General features: G+C 30.4%; 4 protein-coding genes across 9 annotated transcripts in view; 2 read left to right on the forward strand and 2 right to left on the reverse strand.

The window, feature by feature from the left end:
* LOC122572189 overlaps positions 1–5602 on the reverse strand; it is a 57842-nt gene extending 52240 nt beyond the window's left edge. The window contains exons 1-3 of the mRNA XM_043736863.1: positions 5570–5602; positions 4004–4451; positions 3823–3910 (exon numbers count right to left, since the gene is read on the reverse strand). Of these exons, the coding sequence (XP_043592798.1) occupies positions 3823–3910; positions 4004–4397 (482 nt within the window). The 5' untranslated portion in view covers positions 4398–4451; positions 5570–5602. The remainder of the gene's footprint in view (positions 1–3822; positions 3911–4003; positions 4452–5569) is intronic.
* A 477-nt stretch (positions 5603–6079) lies between these two features.
* Positions 6080–6811, forward strand: LOC122572193 (mitochondrial import inner membrane translocase subunit Tim9). Its single transcript, XM_043736880.1, has 2 exons — positions 6080–6348; positions 6536–6811. Exons 1-2 carry the CDS (start codon positions 6301–6303, stop codon positions 6770–6772), a joined length of 285 nt encoding a protein of 94 aa, XP_043592815.1. The 5' UTR covers positions 6080–6300; the 3' UTR covers positions 6773–6811.
* Positions 6812–7077: 266 nt separating this feature from the next.
* On the reverse strand, positions 7078–9975 carry LOC122572201 (G patch domain-containing protein 2). 2 transcript variants are annotated; one of them, XM_043736912.1, is made up of 5 exons: positions 9707–9975; positions 9018–9193; positions 8332–8683; positions 8027–8229; positions 7081–7967 (listed from the first exon to the last, which is right to left on the reverse strand). In XM_043736912.1, exons 2-5 carry the CDS (start codon positions 9172–9174, stop codon positions 7258–7260), a joined length of 1422 nt encoding a protein of 473 aa, XP_043592847.1. In that variant the 5' UTR covers positions 9175–9193; positions 9707–9975; the 3' UTR covers positions 7081–7257. The 2 variants fall into 2 exon arrangements, with proteins under 2 accessions (XP_043592848.1, XP_043592847.1); XM_043736913.1 differs by lacking the exon at positions 9707–9975 and having other exon boundaries at positions 7078–7967; positions 9018–9189.
* A 328-nt stretch (positions 9976–10303) lies between these two features.
* On the forward strand, positions 10304–18597 carry LOC122572195. 5 transcript variants are annotated; one of them, XM_043736885.1, is made up of 11 exons: positions 10304–10909; positions 11000–11131; positions 11932–12456; positions 12532–12635; positions 12719–12908; positions 13256–13376; positions 14031–14178; positions 14489–15348; positions 16478–17045; positions 17144–17714; positions 17814–18597. In XM_043736885.1, the coding sequence occupies exons 1-11, from the start codon at positions 10744–10746 to the stop codon at positions 17981–17983; spliced, it is 3555 nt and encodes a 1184-aa protein (XP_043592820.1). In that variant the 5' UTR covers positions 10304–10743; the 3' UTR covers positions 17984–18597. The 5 variants fall into 5 exon arrangements, with proteins under 5 accessions (XP_043592820.1, XP_043592821.1, XP_043592817.1 ...); XM_043736886.1 differs by having other exon boundaries at positions 11000–11125; XM_043736882.1 differs by having other exon boundaries at positions 10304–10611; positions 10696–11125.
* Positions 18598–19713: the final 1116 nt, after the last annotated feature.

Genomic DNA, 19713 nt, shown 5'->3' on the forward strand with positions numbered 1-19713 from the left:
AGAAGTTTCCCGTTGGATGAAAGCGGACATGCGGCCAACTGTTTCTCGGGACAAGCTCCCGGTCGTGTCGGGCTTAGGGACGAGCGGAGCGGAGCAACCTCCACTCCGTACCCTTGAACCTAGCAGACGCTCGCAGCGTTGCCGCCTCGTGCAACTATGCCGTGTCGTCTCGTTCGGTTATACTCGGCTTCTCTCGGTTAGTGCTTTCTTCGCAAGAATTCCGCGCCCGGCGTCGTTGCTGGCTGGCGCGACGCCGAGTGTGCTGACGTCACGCCTTGGCGTTACGCGTAGCGTTACGTAAAAAACGTGCTGCTCAACTGCTTTACTCTAACATTGTAACAACGCCGTACCATGTAGCGGCGCAATGTAACATTCGTTCTATAAAAAAGAAAAGTTTTATGAAAATTTGTGATCGTCCGTTTGCCATACAATAAATTCTAACGATAGGAATTTTCCTGCCATTTGGTAGGAAGAGAATAAAATAAAGAAAATGATTTTACCATAAAATGCTGCCAGTCGGTTTCTGTTATGTGACGTTGTTCGTTAATAGCATAAACGTTAGAAGTATAGACCTCGGATGCCGTCTTGAGAAAATGAGCCTTGCTAAAAAAGAAATAGAGGTAAATAACGAGGTCTCTCTTTTCTTTTTTATCTGTTAGAGACAAATATCTTAGAAAGAGAAAGAGAAACCTTAAACCTCTTTATTTTCTTTCAACAAGGGCTACGCTGTTCATAAGGCACCTGTGGACTATATTTCTTATGCGTATGTCTATGGTTAGGAGTTTTTTCTTTCGTCGTACATTGGCCTTGCCGTTCGGGATTTAGGTTACGCTCAATCATGCTTTCTCCGTAAGATTTCCGTGTCTGTCGACGACGTTGGTTTAGCAGACACACAGCACGCTCTGACGTCACACGCCGGTGTTACGTAGAAAAACTGTGTCCTATGAAGTTGATTAACGCGTGCCAACGTTTACTCTCGTAACTCTAATTGTAATAAAATCGTCTCGCTCGTTTTGTTTGTTCAACGGAGGAATTATCTTCGTGTCGATTCGACGGAGAGCAGAAATACATATTTTTTTCTTTTTTTGCTTGTTAGGGCATTGACCTTGCGTTTACAGTCATCGTGGATCTGGGCTGCGCTCAAGCATGCTTTCTCCACAAGAATTTCATGTCCGCCGACGATGCTGACTGGTAGACAACATTGAGAGTACAAGCTGACGTCACGTGCAGCGTTGCGCGTAGCGTTACGTAAAAAAACGTGGCTGACGAATCAGAAACGCATCGTTCTATTACTGTTAAGGCCGTGTGATGAATCGGCTACGCGGTAAAGTATATAATGGACTTAGCGTGGGTTCATTACGATGAAAAATAACTGGCATTGGGAGTTATTTTACAACTGTAATCCGATACAAAGATAATGTATCCTCGGAGATATGCTCCGAGTGTGAAATAATTGTAACGAAACGAGTCGAGTCGTAGTAATTTACGAAATAATTCGCTTCCTTTTTCGAATATATTCCTGAGAAAAATACACAGGCTCACAAAAGTGCTCAAACACTTATGGGTACTTTTTATGAGTATATTGTGTGCGTTGCATGAAACATTTTGCAATTTCATTAGGATTATTATGAGATTCGATTACTATTATGATTACGTATATTGATGAAATTTGAAACAGATCTAAAAAAAAACAGATATAGAAATTAGAAGATATTTAATATAAATATATGCTTGGCAGAAATCACAAAAATACTTGAACAGCCAATTATCAATTATACTAATAAGCTTCAATATTTACTGGGACCATGTTTGATACTTATTATACTATGTTTAAGACGGACAGTCCTGTTATATCTTATTTAGTAAATATGTGTTTACAATAAATATCTTATAATTCCTATAAACATGTTCAGACTGATTTCAAATTTTGCCAATATAATCATGATACTCCATTCTCGTTATAGTGCTGATGAAATTTCAAGATACATGCATACAAATGTATGTAATACATGCAGTACGGACTTAAAAATTTTTTGTAGTAAATGTTGAAATATTTTTCGAATATATTGACGAAATATCGCTTTACTGTAAATCGCGACTGAAAGATTTCCTTCCTTTGCTTGTCTTTTATTCTTACTCGCTCTTTCTCCTCGTGTCTGTCTCCCGTTCGCACGATCGTGTGCCATTTACGAGGCAAACCGGTTTACGCTTTTTGCGAACCTCGGCTACACGAAGAATGTTGATTTTTGCGATATATACCGCTGGGAACCTAACCTACATCATTATCTGGATGAGCTGGCCGCACTTGAAGTCTCGTTTCCTCGCAGACCTTGAATCCTCTCGTATCATTTTATTTTTCGTTTCCATTATTAAGGCGATAGGGAATGATGCATTTGAAAGTATTCAAGACGAATGTCCTCGGGACTCGTGACTCGACGAGGTAAAATCCTTTCTCGATACGCACGAGCATGGTATCGGCGAAATGACAAGCGTGCACGTATGCTTAAAGATCAAAAATTCAGTCACGACGAAGGAACGACTTCATGGTCGGGGACAAATTCGGCAATGTCTCGGCGTTTCTCATTCGTAGCACGAGCTATCGTCGAAAATATTTTTACTACCGAACGCGCGCGGCATGCACCTCCGTTGATTAGCGTAAGTGGCTATTGTTCTCACTAACCTACAGCACTATGCTCATTATCATTTTTCATTCGTGACGGTACTACCAAAGAATTACAACGGCCTCCCGATAACCACATACTCCGTATCTGTGCATACGTTAACCGTTCGCCGCAACAAAATGCGCTAAAAGCGCGCGAAAGTTAAAATTGACGTTCCGAAAAATATTTTCTCGTTTGTAAAATTATCTACCTAATTTAATGAGTCATAAATCTCTATTATCTTCTACCACATATCTAAATATGATTCATCCACATACATATATACATATAAAACGAGTATATTCTTTAAAAAACAGCTAATAATTGTTATAAGTTGTAATTAGGTTGAGGTGTTTCCTATCTTTTCCATTAATTTCATTCAAAACGTCACGTCACTGTACATATTTATCTAGAATCCATACGGACAAAAATAAACAGCTAATTACGTTAAATGCTATATGAACTGTGAAGTTCATCTTGATGCAAGCACCGACGAGTACTAAACGGGTCTTACTGTGTACGCAACCAGAAACCGGTTAGACGAAACTTTCGAAAATTCCAGAATGACGTAGTCTTTCTCGCGTGTACATATGCATCGTGAAGACACACAATCGTGTTTCTCCCATCGTTCTTCATTTACAGTTACTTACGTAAGATACACACTCTCGAGCTTATTTCTTGACTCTTCGACGCATAACAATCAGCTTGGTCACGTCTTATCGAGCATAAAGAAAACGTATATCTTATCAGGAACCATTATTAAAATACGTTAGTAACGAAAAACTATTTTCCAAATAGTAATAATAGAAAAATATAAATTTCTCTCCTACTTACCTCGCTCATACACTCTAATTATCACAACACCATGATAAAACATGCAACTGGTAATTTATACTTAAACAAATACACATAACACATAACAGAAAGTAAACATTTTGCACTTTCGTGTAAATACGAAACACGTGTTACGAAAATAACTACGAAGAAGCATTATGCACATCCCACGACGAAAGTGCAATTCATATAGTCTGATTTGCGATTCCAATTTATGGAATATATCAATTTTTTCGATTCAGAATTATGCAAATTTTTCGAATCTGCATTAATATCAGAGATGTATAAATAGCATAAGTAAACGTGCATGAAAGTACATAATACTCACGTAGTTGCTGAGAAATCAACACGCGTTGTAGAAACCTTGGAAACGTTGTTAGGACTTTGTTGCCTCTTTGTGGTTTCTCCGGAAGTAACTATGAATAATGAAAATACAATGGTTATTAATTATAGTTATGCGAAATAAAATATTTCATAAGCATTTTATGATGAGTTAACTCATAACGTACTATAATTGTAACTACGTTGTTCACTTGGAGTTCCAGTAAGCCTTTCTTCAGTTCTAGATGTTAATAGTTCATTAATTCTCCAATCTTGTATTTCTTTACGCAACACAGTAATTGGATCGTCGTCAATTATATCTTCATAGCTTTTGTTATCGATGGACTCCGCATATTCTTTGGATTCAACTTCTTTTATTTTTATAATTTCATCTTGGACAGGAATATTTATCGTATGTTGATATTTTGCGGTAGAGCTATTCGTCCATTTTCCTCTCCTTTTGTTCTTTATGAGCATTTTCGTTGATGACGTTTGTTGCGACGTTATCGGACATAATCTTTTATTGGTTACAAAATTCAGAGATTTACCGATTGAAGAAACATTTCGATTATCATGTGACATCTTTCGAAATTTTGTACCAATCGAGTTTTTGTTCTTGTGCTTTCGTCTAGTTTTCTGAAACAATATAATTATAATAATATTTTAGTTTGTAAAGTATTGATAGTTAATATGAATAAAAATGGTGACAATTAAAAGCAATTTCATATAAACGATAAATTATTTCTGTATGTAATTAAATATTAGAAATTATAAGAATTATTTAGGTGTATAACACGCACGTATATAAATACATATAAATAAATATGAATGAAATAACATTAATTAAATTACATGGAATAAATGAAAATGAAAAATTGAAACATTGCGCCATCTATAGAATGCAGCGTTCGTTGGGACAACAATTTTCTTATGGTAGTATAGTAATCACAAATTTGATTACTGAAATAAAAGTACATTGTAAAAGTAGTAAAATTTATAATTATTTACTTACTTAGTATTTTATCAACTAATTCGTGATGGATATAACATTGCCGTTACGAAGCTCATGAAATACAATATTAACAGCATCAATAAAGCATTATGATTTACGACTAACAAAAAAGAAAAGAATTTTGTGGGTAACATTTCGTAACCTTGCAAAGTTTAACTAGAATTTAGCACAATATGAATAATGCTATGATTATAATAACATACTTTAAATTGAAAACGTGAATCTTGTTAATTTTGTTTGAACTGCATTCAAAATGTTAGAATGCATTCGTATAACGTAACGTATTTAAGCTTTCTGTTGCTTTTACGAACCCTCGTTTGTCAACTATTTTTGCACCGTTACTACACCAGCGATACAATACTCAATAGAATACGACGAAAAAATTGGATGGAAAAATATGTATGTATTTTTTAAAGAAATATTTTCTAAATTATAGATTAAATATCATACACATATGTAAATATAATAATATTCATATAATATTAATAATATTGATATTATATAATATGTAGAAATTGTACAAAAATATCTGCATATCCAATTAAAGTAATTAATTACAAATATTTATTATAATTTATTACATTCCTTTTTCATATGTGTATTGAATTTGAATTTTGATTTCTTTTATGCCGATAAATATGCATACAAATTTATTTTGTATTATTATAATAGATAAATTAATTACTAATAATATAGAGATTATTATACAAATAATATATAAAAAATATAATGATCGTCTTACCTTTCAAATATAAGACTTTCGATACATCCAAAACAAAGGCCAAGTTTACTTTGACTCAATACTACCATCAACTGCTGACATGAAACATCTGCTCGTTTTCTAGAACTTGGTTCTTTGTGCAGTTTCATTGATAAATTTTACGCTATAATAATAAATAATTTTTATGTTTACTTCTAATCAACTGATTATTTACTAATTTATACAATAATATTTTTTCCGTATTTTTACCATTAATGCCTTATATATATTAATACTTAAAAAATAATTATACAAATATTAAATAATTAATTAAATAAGTATTGAGTAATTCTTATTCTTATTACTTGTGTAATCTGCACATATTTTAAATTTTACTATTACCTGAAATGTTAATTTATACTTCGTTTCCGTAGATTAATTTGTATTCACAAAGAAAACTTTATAATGTGTTCCAAAAAATATATGAATTAAAATTGGGAAAGTCGAGTTTTAGAACGTGCGACTGACATTTGAATCTGATAGTTTTAGGATCGTATATCTTTACAGCCTATCAAAAACGTTCGGAAGATTAAGTTCGACATTTTACACATAATGTGTATACAGTGTACATACATATTTTCAGCGTACACGTGTTTGGCAAGAGAAGTCCAAATTTAACCTTAAAATAATTTATATCGAAGATATTTTAGTTCTTTGTGGTGTATCGATAATTTATTTGCGTAAATATATTTTAACAAAATCAGGTTATTACAATGGCAATGCAAATTCCTACAAATGTGGATCCTGAACAAATTAAATCTGTATGTATTTGTTGTTGTATCATGCACTATTCCGTAAAAGAACCGAATTAATCTTATATAAATAGATGATAAACGTGTTGATATTCGTTGATGTGAAGATAAAGGATTATAAATTTTATTATGTGAAAATAAAAATAAGTTGTAAGGAATAAAAATTTAAATTATTGGAACTTTTATAATACTTCAGGTTCGAGATTTTGTGGCGTCCTATAATAGATTGATAGAAACTTGTTTTATTGACTGTATAAATGAGTTTACTACACGAGATGTCCAAGCAAGGGAAGAAACTTGTGCTCTGAACTGCATGGAAAAATATCTGAAGATGAACCAAAGGATGTCACAACGTTTCGAAGAATTTCAAATGCTTGCTAATGAGAATGTACTTGCTGCTCAGAAAAAATTAAGCGAGGGTAAAAAGTCTTGAATGTTGTATTAATAAAGTGTGTAAATTAATTATCTTTAATTTATTATTATTATTTTATTACCTTTGTTTATCGATTATTGACAAATAGGATTGTTATTAAAAAATTGGTAAGAAGATATTAAAGAACTAGGCTTAGAGTCTGCAAAATAAATAATGTTTTAATTGGTGAGATATATATTATGTGTAATGCTACAAACAAATTTCAATATAAATACATATGTATTATAAACAATATTAAATACGAAATGATTGACAGATTAATAAATATGTATATTAATTTGTTACCAATCTGGATAAAAATATTTAAGAAACGTATATATTTAAATAATTCTAATCACAGTTGAGAACAATGCAACAAATTTACATTGAATATTTAATAATTTTACATATTAAAAAAGTAATACATGAAAGCACCATATATATATATATATATATGCATAAATAATTTATTTTAAGAAACAAATTAACAAACAATATTGTTTAGTTTAACTTGATTTTGAATGATCAAAGTCATGTAATTTTGTTTTCCCATGAATTTCAATATCCATACTATTTGAATCCCATTTGAAATGAGAAAATTGTGGTAATGCTTGCAGCGAATCTAAATTTGACATAGGGCTTATGATTTGTGAATCAAAACTTGTACTAGAAATTTGGTGTTCTTGATTACGCATTATTAATTCTGAATTAGGTGAATTTGGAGGAGTTCTCCTCAATCTCTTGTAACCAGAAAATCGGTTAAATGATACTTGATCTACGCAAATAGCTTGTGTAGTATGTCGAGTTTTATACAAGATTGGACAACCTAAATCTCCTTTTAAACTTAAACTATACAAATTTGCAAGCCGACGAAGTTTTTCTCGCTCAGGCTGTCGCATAGGATGTAATCTAAGCTCGTTTTGTGTAGGATCTTGTAAAAATCTAGAAACTTTCTCATTGGCTGATGTAATAATCGAATATCCAGGCTTATTGTCAACATGCCGACGACCAGCGCGGATTTCTCTTCCGCTGAGACCTTCCCGAATTCTTTGAATTCTTTTCCTATATGTTTTCCTTGTTTCAAGTGTTGTATGTTCGAAATTTCCATGTATTATCATTTGGAATGATAAATCAGTATTAACTTTATCTTCATTAGTACTTTCTCCGTCATCCCACCAACTTGGTTCACCAATCCAATCAGACTGTTCATCATCTCCTAAAGATAAAGGAATCAACTAATTATAGTTTCTATTGCATATATCAGCCAGTTAATACCTTCACGATCTTCATCATTTGTGATAAGTCCAGTTTCTGAATCACTAGATGAAATACTTGAACTAGATATTCTTGAGCAATCAATCCCATCTTCAGTTTGCATTTTGATGTGATTTTTTGATTTTGTATTTCTGTTTGGTTTTAGTGATCTCATATCACAATCTGTAGATCGTTCTCTACAAGACCTCTTACGTTTTCCACACCTACGATAAAAAATTATTTTGGAATTAATTAATAATCTGTAATACTGAATGTAACCTCTTATTATTGTATGATATTTTCATATAATGTTATGTATATATTACCATATTGTTCCATATCTACTTTTACAATCACTTCGAAGAATTCTCTTTTTATTTGCAAGTGTTGCTGACATTGCAACAGTCTGAGAAGTTGAAGGATTAGGCTCAGAGTCAATAGCCATTCTTTTAAATTTTCGTTTACGTCGTGGATTTACTCTAGGTACAAAATTCTCATTAACTGAATCACTTTCAATGTTACTAGCATTATTTGAATTAGAAAAACGTGCAAATCTTTTTGTTTGATTAGTATCATCACTATCAGATTGATATTTAGAGACAGTATTACTTTTTGGAATATGGATATCACAAATAGAAGATGAACTGTCATCTGATTGTTTATTCATATGAAGTGATGCTGAAATAAAAAGTAATTATTTAAAGATTATTTTCCAAATTCTTTAATTGTTTTTCAAGTGTTAAAAATTACTTTTCAAAGATTTATAAAATTTGACTTCTTTGAGCAATGAAATATGGTTTCTATAAACACAATCTTGATAACAATCCTCTGTTTGCCTTGTAGAAGTAGACTGGAACTGATTTCATAGAAATGTGATTAGAATATATGCACTTGAACTCATTTTAATCTTTATTCGAGATACATTTACATAACATATTAACTCACGAAGTATTCAAATAATTTCATAGAAAACAAATTTTATTGTTTTATGTTTTTATTGCTTTATACTTACGAATATTGCCCGTGGAACGGGCCCTTCTCCTAATACCCCATCTGCGTCTCACATTTGCACTGTTATTGCTTTCTTCTAATGCCAAAGTTAAATCATGCACAAGTGCCTCCATTTTTACTCTTAAATCCGCTGGTACAGCTTTCAAAACACGCTCCATTTGAAGGATATGTTTGTTTCTAACAATGAATAATAATAAATATGATATATAATATAATTTAGAAAATTGTAACAATATTAAAAAATTGTTATGTAATAAATTTTAATTAAACTATTCTATTAAATTATTAAATAATATTAAAGGTATAAAATCATCTGATCTATTATACTATTTAATTATAATTGCATAATTATATATAAATAATAATACTATATCTATTAATTTCTATATATTAACTTCATATATAATTGATATATATATAATCTATAAGGTAACAAACATATATTATTTAAAAATTAATTCGAACATAATGTACAATATTTACTTTTTTTAATAAGTTTATCTTATACATATTTTGTTTACTATTTTACTGATAACAAATTTTAATGAAATATATATTAAGATTTAAAACCTTCGTCTCATTACTAAGAAGATTTGATTATCAAGAGTAAATTGGTAGCTGTAGAAGAAATTTCGAATACGTCGACCTTTAATCAGTCACAAGATAAAAAAATGCAATTTCTATGCTTACCTTGTATATATAATAGCGGAAGGTGTAAATTTTCCTTAGATTGATAACATTGTGGAGCAATATTTTCGTTAGTTAGCAATGAAAAAAAGGAAACAAGTGTTAGAAATCTGTGAATTACAAAAGTGTTTTGTAATTGCCACAGACCCTCACTATCTTCTTTATTTTGGTATGGTGTGAAGCCGTATTTGTAGGGTATGATATATGTGTTTCCCCACAAGAAATAATTTGGTCATGGTTCAACTAACATATCACCGGTATGTTCTAAAACTAAACGGCTATTAACATGTTTCATTTTATATATATTTTATATATATATATATATGATATATATGTATATACAAATAAAGGTGATAACAAAAGTACTCGTGTATTATTTATTAATATTAAATCAAACATATAAATATTAAATAATTCACGAGTCGTTCTTATGTACATCATACGTAAAATATCAAACTATATAAACTACGAAATGATTTGTTACTTAGATTTTGTCATAATTCTGTTATCAAAGTAATTTTAATTATAAATAATTTAGAATTATTCATAAGATATCGCATTGAAAATTATGCGCATTGTAAATGCGCCTTTTGCATATTTTTTTCGGCCATTTCCGGTTGTGTGTTTTATGGACGCTTCGTGTCTGTTCAAGGATTTTGTCGTTTTTCATTCAAGCCAGTTCAAACCGTATTTACGGAAATTAAATAATTTTTGCTGCAGCAAAAGTTTCTTGGATCAGTTTGGAATATGAGTGTGATGTGCTAGCGTAATGAGGAACTGCTTGAAATCGTATCAAGAAAAATCCTGGCGGTTGTGTAAATAGCGCGTAGTGGTGTCTGCGCGTATGTTATGCGCACTCGCAGACAGATGAGCGCGGGATTGTGGTATCCAGACGCGAGGGGACTGTAGTACAATTGCTTATATTTTAAAACGTTTGATGGAGTCTTTTATGAAGTGACAAATAACAGAAAATTGACGTTTTTCACGTATAGGTTGTTAAAGGACATAAGATCGGTGTTTGGTCCCAAAGGGGCCATACAATGGACGGTATTAATGTGAATGGCGGGAATGCCGATGGGGCGCGCGAGGATTCTAACCTAGAAGCTGGTGGTATGCCGAATCTACAAGAGACGAAAATTAAAGTGGAAACCTCTGAAATGGATGGGCAGGACGTGAACGGCGACATTAGGAACTCACCGAAAAAGGGTATGGAAATTAATGTTAGAAGAAAGCTACGTAAGTTCAAGGCAAATTCAAGTAGTACCATTGAAAGTGATTCAACATTAAATACAAAAGGGCGCAAACGGAAGCTATCGGAACCGGACGATCTTGTCTCAGAGGAGTCTATGGAATTCAATGGTTTTGATATACAAGGAGATAACGAAGTGGAGCCAGCAAGTCATGTCTTGAAGAAATTAATTGGTATTGGTAATTATTGTTATAGTCTATTCAAGATGCAAGCCTACATCTTGCTAGCAAGTGTCATATCATGAGAGTGAAAGACTATGCCAATGACTTACTGCACAAATATTGTATGTCCACTTTTTGTAAAGTTTGGCTTCTTATATGCAGCAGATAGTTCTTGATTGTTGCTTTATGCCGTATAAAAATTACATTTATATCTACTTCATAAATTTGTTAAAAATAAAATTTTTGTTCATGGTATTTTATGTACGCAGAGATAGTTTCAACAACCATAATTCACTTTTGTCATTTTATGTTTCTGAAAGGGATCAATGTACAATTTACAAACAATTTTATAATACTATTAATAAAGATAAATATAGTGCAAAAAGTATTTATTTAATTATAAAATACCATTGAATTTTTAAAACGGATTTTCTTGTAATTGCTAAAAATGGACATTCAATATTTATGCAGTAAGCTATTGATGTTATGCTTAGAACAAATCATTATTTTTGTAGCTGCATATTCTTTAAGAACTAATCATTTGAATTAATTTTTAAATAAATATATTTCAAATCTTAATCACACATACTTATGTTAATAATACCTTATTTTACTTTTATAAATAAGGCATGAAATTTTATAAATATAAGCTATGTATATAATAGGATGCTATATTTTTAACGTATTTGCATTAAATAAAATTATGATATAAATATGTATTAATTTATGAAGATATGTTGTTTCAGTTATGTAGATACTTTAAAATACAAAGAATTTATAATGAAAAAATTAGGTAGCATTAACATGATTTATTGCAGCTGAAGCTGAAGTAGCAGAGGCACAATTGGCAAAACGATTTAGATATAGTATAAGGAAGAATTTTGATATGAAAAAGAATGATGAGGATTCGGATGATAACAGAATGCACGATAGTGAACATGTATTAGATATAAATAAAGTAAAGAAGGAAAAGGAATCTGATAAATCAGAAACAGAATCACTTGGAATGTCAAATACTGTTGAATCAGAAACAGAAGTACAAAAAACAGATGACACTTCCCTTAAGTCAACAAATTCATCATCTGCAGCCAGTAGTCCAGCAACATCGATAAAGTCTAAAGCTTATCGTTTATTACGTGGAGTTAGTCCAGGAAGTACTGGAAAGCAGAAAGTATCAAGTGATATATCAAATCCAGCATTCAAAGAGCCTTTTAAGTATGGCTGGAGACGAGAATTGGTATTCAGAGCAAGTAATGATTCTAGTCTTAAAAGAATGGCTGATATCTATTATTATACACCAAAGGGCAAAAAGGTTAGAAGTTTCAGAGAAGTTGCAGAATTTCGTAAGTATAGTTTCGTATACTAATAATAATATAATATGAGTAATAGTTATAGTAACATGATATGTTTCTTTTCAGTTAATACGAAAGAGTTAACTATTGATAATTTTACTTTCCTCAAAGAACCAATCGGTCCTGATGATCCGGAAAAAGAGATTATTCGAGACGCAAAAAGAATGAGGGTAAATAACTTGCTTTATATGTACTTTAATATATGTTAAGTTTATTAAAATTGTATAAAATGTTAACTGTAATTTGAAAACAGGGGTCTGGAATATCAGCTACTTCACCAAGAAAGAGTATAGGGTATAAGAGAGGTACACCTGGTAAAAGGGTTATAGAAGAACCTGCATCAGTGCCCGTTCCAGTGGCTACAAAAGCTGCTACGAAATCACCAAAAGCTGCATCAACAGGATTTAAGGTGAAAGTGTCTGCAAAGAAAACCCCACACATAAGTATGCATTAATATCAATATGAAATTTTTATTTGTATTTTGTTAAGTAATTACTACATTATTTTACTGAAATTGTTTTGTGCAATTAATGTCTTTATCAAATAAAAAATTCACATTTCACTTCTAATTACCATATATAGGATAACTTTATTTAGCTTTGATATCTGAAATATTTTTGCTTAATATTTATGTTAAATTTTGAAACTTCTAAATTATATGTTCTAATTTTGTCTAGTAATTTATTCCAGTGAGAAAATTAATCACTTATATATATAAGTAGAAGTTTCTACATATAATTTTTAAGATAAATTATTATTTTCACAAAAATTTTTGTTCAAATATGCATAGCAGAAATAAAGTCACCTTCTCAAGAAAGGGAGATACTTCCACCTCAAAGAACAACTAGTACAAGAAGAAGTCAGCTACCTGTAGAAAAACCACCGCCTCCTAAACCAAAAAGGCAGTTAACGTGAGTACCTGCTGTTTTAATTATTTTATTATAATGTTCAATTGTAATTAGTTTGCAATATTTGAGGGTATCCTAAATGCTTAATAATTAAACGTTATAATAATCATATTTAATATGCTTTAAAAAGGCCCAATGAAAAGTTTACGGCATGTGCACCTTTAAATTTTTTCATGAAAATAGTTTCTTAGAATTTTATTATATGTTAGATATATAATGTACAATGTATAAAGATATATTCAATATTTTATATAAAATTGCACCATTGCAATTTTATAATAATTATTATTGAATAATTAATGTATTAGTTTTATTATCAAATTTCATATTTTCTAATTATTCTAATTATCTAAAACTTTCCTTAATAATTGTAGTAAGTGTTCTTCTTCAATGAAGAAATGTTAAAAGAGAAAGCTTTACATTTTGCATTGTAGATTAAAAAATACATTAGAGCACATATTGATGATTAAAGTGCATGCTGTATAGCAAATATATGTAATTACAGAGTTCAAAATTTTATTTTGAAATAGTTCAAACTTTTCCTGCTATTTTTTTCATAACTGTATGTCTTCCTTTATCCTTTTGATCCTTAAATCCCTTACTTAAATTACTTGTTTTATTCCTAATCCCTTTCCCCAATCAACGCACATCTTACAGGCCCAAAGTTCAAGAACCATGCAGTATAAGATGCTCAACCAGTATGGGGTTGATACCGAGCTTACAATGTCGTGTCTGTCTCTGTTTATATCATCCTGAGTGTGTTGGTGGTACAGAGTTTGCAGGAAGTGACAATTATGTTTGCAAGGTAAGTTTTTTTTTTGTAACAAAAGATATATTTTTGTAAATTTTTTTTAACTTATTAAGCAATTTTCATATTAATATTTTGTAATAATATTCTTTTATAGTATCATATATAAACAGTATAATTTGTTTCCCAATTTTGAGATTCCTTTTTTAAATATCATACATATTTTGATATATTATTTAAAAAATTTATTTTTAATCCTCTATCTATTTTTTATTAAATATATTTTAATAAATTAAATAAAAATTTTGAAATACACGTTGGCTGACAATAACGATATGTTAAATAAATGGCATTAATTTTGTTGTAGAACTGTCAACAGGATACCAATGAATCTCATCAATCTCAAACGAATCCATCTTTGACACCTCCACCACTGATACCAATTAGTATGCTAGGTGCACAAAATACAAAATCAAAACATCAAGTAAATCTAAGCCCTCCAAAGCTTCAACGAATACCCAAATCTGATAATGCAGATTCACAATCGCGGAATGCTACTAAAATTTTAAAAACATCCTCTGCAACATCACATTCTCCTTTAAATTCAGATAATAAAGAAAGCAGTTGGTTTGCTCAAACAGAAAATGAATTTTTACAAAGTCATGACGGAATTTTACCAAAACCGGCCCAGAATATTGCTCTAATGGGGGGCAAGAGATATATTGTTGTACCAAAAAATAATGCTATGGCTGTTCAGCCAGCTATAACTGTGAAGCCTGATAAAATAGGTGATAAACCTCCTATACTTCAGGATGGTACACTTACGGATATATCAAACGCTGTTGATAATTCTATATCCGCAAAATCACATACGTCTTTAACAACAAAATTTGTGGAAAAAGATGCTTTTGATAAATCAATTGATAAAGACATGTCAAAAGATGCATTGCATACAGGACTTCCACCAAGTTCCATAATGGAGAAACCCAATGAAACGTGCAATAGTAATGATAGAACTGATATATTGACTACAACTAAATCACAAAATGACTTATCTAGTGCAACCGATCTTGCAATAGAAAGTAAGAAATCAGAAAATTGTAACACAGTTGAAAAGAAGAGTATAGTAAAGAATTCAAATACAACTAACACAAATAATGACTTATTTAAAGTAGATACACAACATTCTGTTACAAGTAGTTTGGGTACTGTTAAAATAAGCAGCAAGTAAGTGTTTGTTTCTCAAACACACATATATATTTGTTTTACTTCCTTTTTTTAAATATTTTCTCCAAATAAGTTAAGGCAACTCTCTTTTGAGGTTTTGGCAGTTGCTTTGTACATATTGTATTTACAAGATATACGTGTTTTTCAGTGATTTTATATCATGTATATGTATATATATATATAAAGTATTTCATTTATTTGAATATTTTTATAAATTTTGTACAATTATTTCTATAGAATGTTTCTATAGAACTATTAAAAAAATAATGCATTTAACTACATATCTTCTTCGTGCCATATAAAATTTATACAAATAGTATTGTAAATGCAATATATACTGACGTTTATTATATTTGGAAATATAAAAGTTCGAGGTGGAAAATGAATTTGATTTTATCTTGTGATCGAAGCACACTGCCTTAGCTTCTTAGAAATGCGGCCAAATTTTCGAGACATGTGAAAAGTGAACAAAACAATCACATATCGTTGGTTCTTGCAGGTATTATGTAATTGTAGTATCAAAGTAAAAGTTTGTATTTTAAATGAAAGCCTTTTCTAAAAATGTATGCAGCAAATTGGACAATACATCATTTACATTCATGCTACAATTACAAATACAGCTACTGATAAGTGCTTCAGTGGAAAAAATCTAATTCATTTTTACTTTTTATATTTACAGATATAAAGACATGTGCGAGCTGAAACACAAAAAAAACTCTTAGTGCGTTTTCCCAAAAACGTCCGAAAATCCTTGTTCCTCATGATTTCCACCTCCTATTTATGTTTGTTTTTTTGTTACTATACCTCCATTCAATTTTAGAAAGATAAATTTTCGACCTTTGAAAGTTTTTTCAGAGGCTTTTATTTACATTTAATTATTTTCCATTTAACGTAGCTAGTATAAAATTATCGATTATTATCATTGTAAATCATTGGTCCTTCAAAAGCCTCTTTAAAAATCATAATATTCTTTTATAAAATAAAAGATTTCATCAATAGTGTAAAATTAGTTTCTTTTTTTTTTTTAATTATAACCAACATCATACATATAAGAAACGATACCCTTATTATATAGGCCAGTTGTTATAAAAGAAATCACCTAAAAATATTTTTATTTTAATACTTTCAGAAGAAAACAAAATCGGCAGGACAAAGAACAACAGCAGCATTTTATGGACTCGGTGTGTGCTGGTTATCATGCATTGTTGCGCATATTTCAATACCTTAAGGTACAAGAATTACTTCGGGCTGCAAGAGTGTGTAAAATGTGGCGAGATTTGGCTGCGCATCCTTCTCTGTGGAAAACTGTACGAATGAAAAATAGTCAAGTAACCGATTGGGATGGCTTAGCAGATACATTACAGAGGCATGGTACTCAACATTTAGATCTTCGAAAAATGCTTGTAGCAGGCGAGTCTGACAGCATTTGGGAGAAGTTTTTAGTAGTAATACCACGTGTAACTAGCCTTGTCAAACTAGAATTATGTAAATGTCCTGTGATGGTTGTTGAAGAAGTTATTAGAAGTTGCCCTCAGTTAGAAGTTTTGAGTGCAATGTCGATAAAGTGTGACTCCCTGAAGTTAGAGTCAGTTGGAAATCTTAAACGTTGTCAAGAATTAAGGCTTAAAGCAATTAGTGGTATGTCTTTAAAAGAAGATCTCACACCTCTACAAGAACTGACGCAACTAACACAGTTGGTTAGTATAATTGCTCTTGTCTATGTTTTGTTTTAATTTTATACTCTTCTTTCTTCTAATTATATTTTCAATATTTAAACCAAATTTATACTTCACAGAGCTTGACATCAGTTAAGGAACTTGGAAAGAAAGGAATTAATATAATACAAGCATTAGTTAATTTGGAAACTCTAGAATTGGGTGAATGCTCAGATTTTCCAGATAAATTTGGTACTACAGTTTTAATAAAGTTACAAAAATTAGAACGTCTTAGGTTGGAAAAGGGTCAAGGCTCATGTTGTACATTTGACATTTTGGAAGGTGTATCTAAGTTACAAAACTTAAGTCAAATGGAACTGGTCAATTTTGATGTCAAAAATGGCTTTGACAAATGTCTTGCAAACTGCAAGAATATTAAAAGGCTGTTAATTATACCAACGTACATATCTCAATCGGCAACGTCTAACAATATGGTGCTTGGAGGTGTTACTGAACTATCAAATAATTTGACGCATTTCGTATGGGGCGTTACACTTGAGTTACTTAGGGTTACAGAATTATTTATTGATCAATGTAATCTAATAATAAGTAAACAGATCACTGGCGATGCGATACCAGTACTAAAACCGGTACCCTGTCTAAAGTTAATCGAGGATGTCGACGATGAAAATGACAATCAAAAAGGCACTTGTATGTATCTTTAAAATATGTGTATTCCCATTTATATTATATATAAAAAATGTGAATGTGTTTTAGAATTAATTCTATATATTTTCTTTTATTTTTCAGGTGATGTCAAACAGGAACCAAATGAAACAAATCCTCAAGTGGATATATTACCATTACCACAACTCCAAAAACTTTTATTAACTGCTTTGCCTAAAACGAGGGTTAAAATCTTGAAGATTCCTTTCCATGCTACGTGGCGACAAAGCATTTCAGATACTGCTACACAATAGAAGAAAATGAAATAAAGTGTATGAATACATATACTAAAAAGGAAAGAAAAATACCTGATGTGAGAAAATTAAAAATTTTGTAAATTTGACTCCGTAATTTCTGCACAATTTACTCCAATACTTGCGCATTGGATCAAAAGTAATTTAATATTAATATACTACGTGTTTTGTAGCCTTTAATTCCCCTTAAATAGTGTATTGATACACTCTACAGTAACCATGAATATTATTCTTCTCGAATCCTTTAGTAATAAAAACAGGGGACCACAAATGCATCACGTGCTATTTTAGCTGCAAAGCAAAAATTCATGAGAGGCTGGTATCCTTGTGGAAATTATTTAAAAAATTATGAAAGTCTCAACATTTATAGATTACAGTACTTGGAATGTATGTTCGCAAATTATTTGGTATACTGTAATGTGTATCCACGATGAACAGAATTGTCTGAATTATAGAGAGAGAGAGAATCATAAATGTTTAAAATAATTATATGAGACTAAGATTTATGAAAATATCGCGCACATTTATTAAGGGGATAAAGTGTATTATTTTCGGTTTTTACAAAGTGTAGAACTTTATATTTACAATGATATACACAATCCATTGAGTCAAAACAAATTGTAGTTTTAATTTCGTGGTATAAAATGAATTTCGATAAGTTTCTATTGAAGTAGCAGTAAAAGAGGAAATCATGTTGTCTATAAGGCTCTATTTAGAGGTTAGGCTGTATAAATAACGGTATATATTATTAAATTATATAGTAATTGTATGTGTATCTTTAATATTTAAGATACGAGTTTTCCGCTGCAAAGAAATATTAAGCAGTTGATAGGCAAAGTTGTAGAATGTATAATATACTTATAATTTTGTATAACGCGTAATTAAATATAATCTAAAGACGTAGTGATTTATCTGTACAATTTACGTAATTACGTTAAATTTCATAACCAGGATATTTGAATTCTCTGCCGATTAATATAGATGTTTCTATCCCCATTCTTTCTCATTTTTTATTTTTCTGATAATATTTACGAAATGTATAGCAATTGAAAATTAAAGTCGGAAATTAAATTTTTTATTCAGATAATAACAATAAACAAACGCGAAACATTTTTAATGAAAAAAATTGCACATGTAGTTTTAAGGTAATAAAAAACGTTCGCGAGTAGTGATATTAGTAAATAAAATATTTCAATTAATGATATTAATTAATTACACCAATTTGTTGTTCTTAAATAAGTTGTAAACTTATTGTGTGTACTATTTGTTTGCTTTTGTAAAAAATTTGCAATTAGTTATCTTACTTTGCAGCGGAAAAATTCTATTGTTTTATGTTATTTTTAGTTGTACACAAATCGAATAATTTATAAATTTTAAGGGGGCCCTAAAAATATATTCTTAGTAAATGACTTAAATATATAAAAGAAAATATTTTTTACGTTAAATATAAAATGTGAATATTATAATATTAAATATAAGGATAAACATAATTGTGGCTGTTAGCCTTAATACGAGTATTACAAAGAATTTTATATCAAATTAATAAACGTTAAACTATTGGTAATATTTATCTTTTTCCAAATTAAAATCATTTTCCAAATTTTTGTTTCATTTACCACATATTTTAATTTGTTTATCTATTAAATTTAATTATTTCCTTTCTATTGCCCATCTTTCAATGACTTCACAAAATTTGATATTCTTGTTATCTTATATATAGTATATGTACT

This window comes from Bombus pyrosoma, linkage group LG10, assembly GCF_014825855.1.
Source record: "Bombus pyrosoma isolate SC7728 linkage group LG10, ASM1482585v1, whole genome shotgun sequence".
NCBI classification, from domain to species: Eukaryota; Metazoa; Arthropoda; class Insecta; order Hymenoptera; family Apidae; genus Bombus; species Bombus pyrosoma.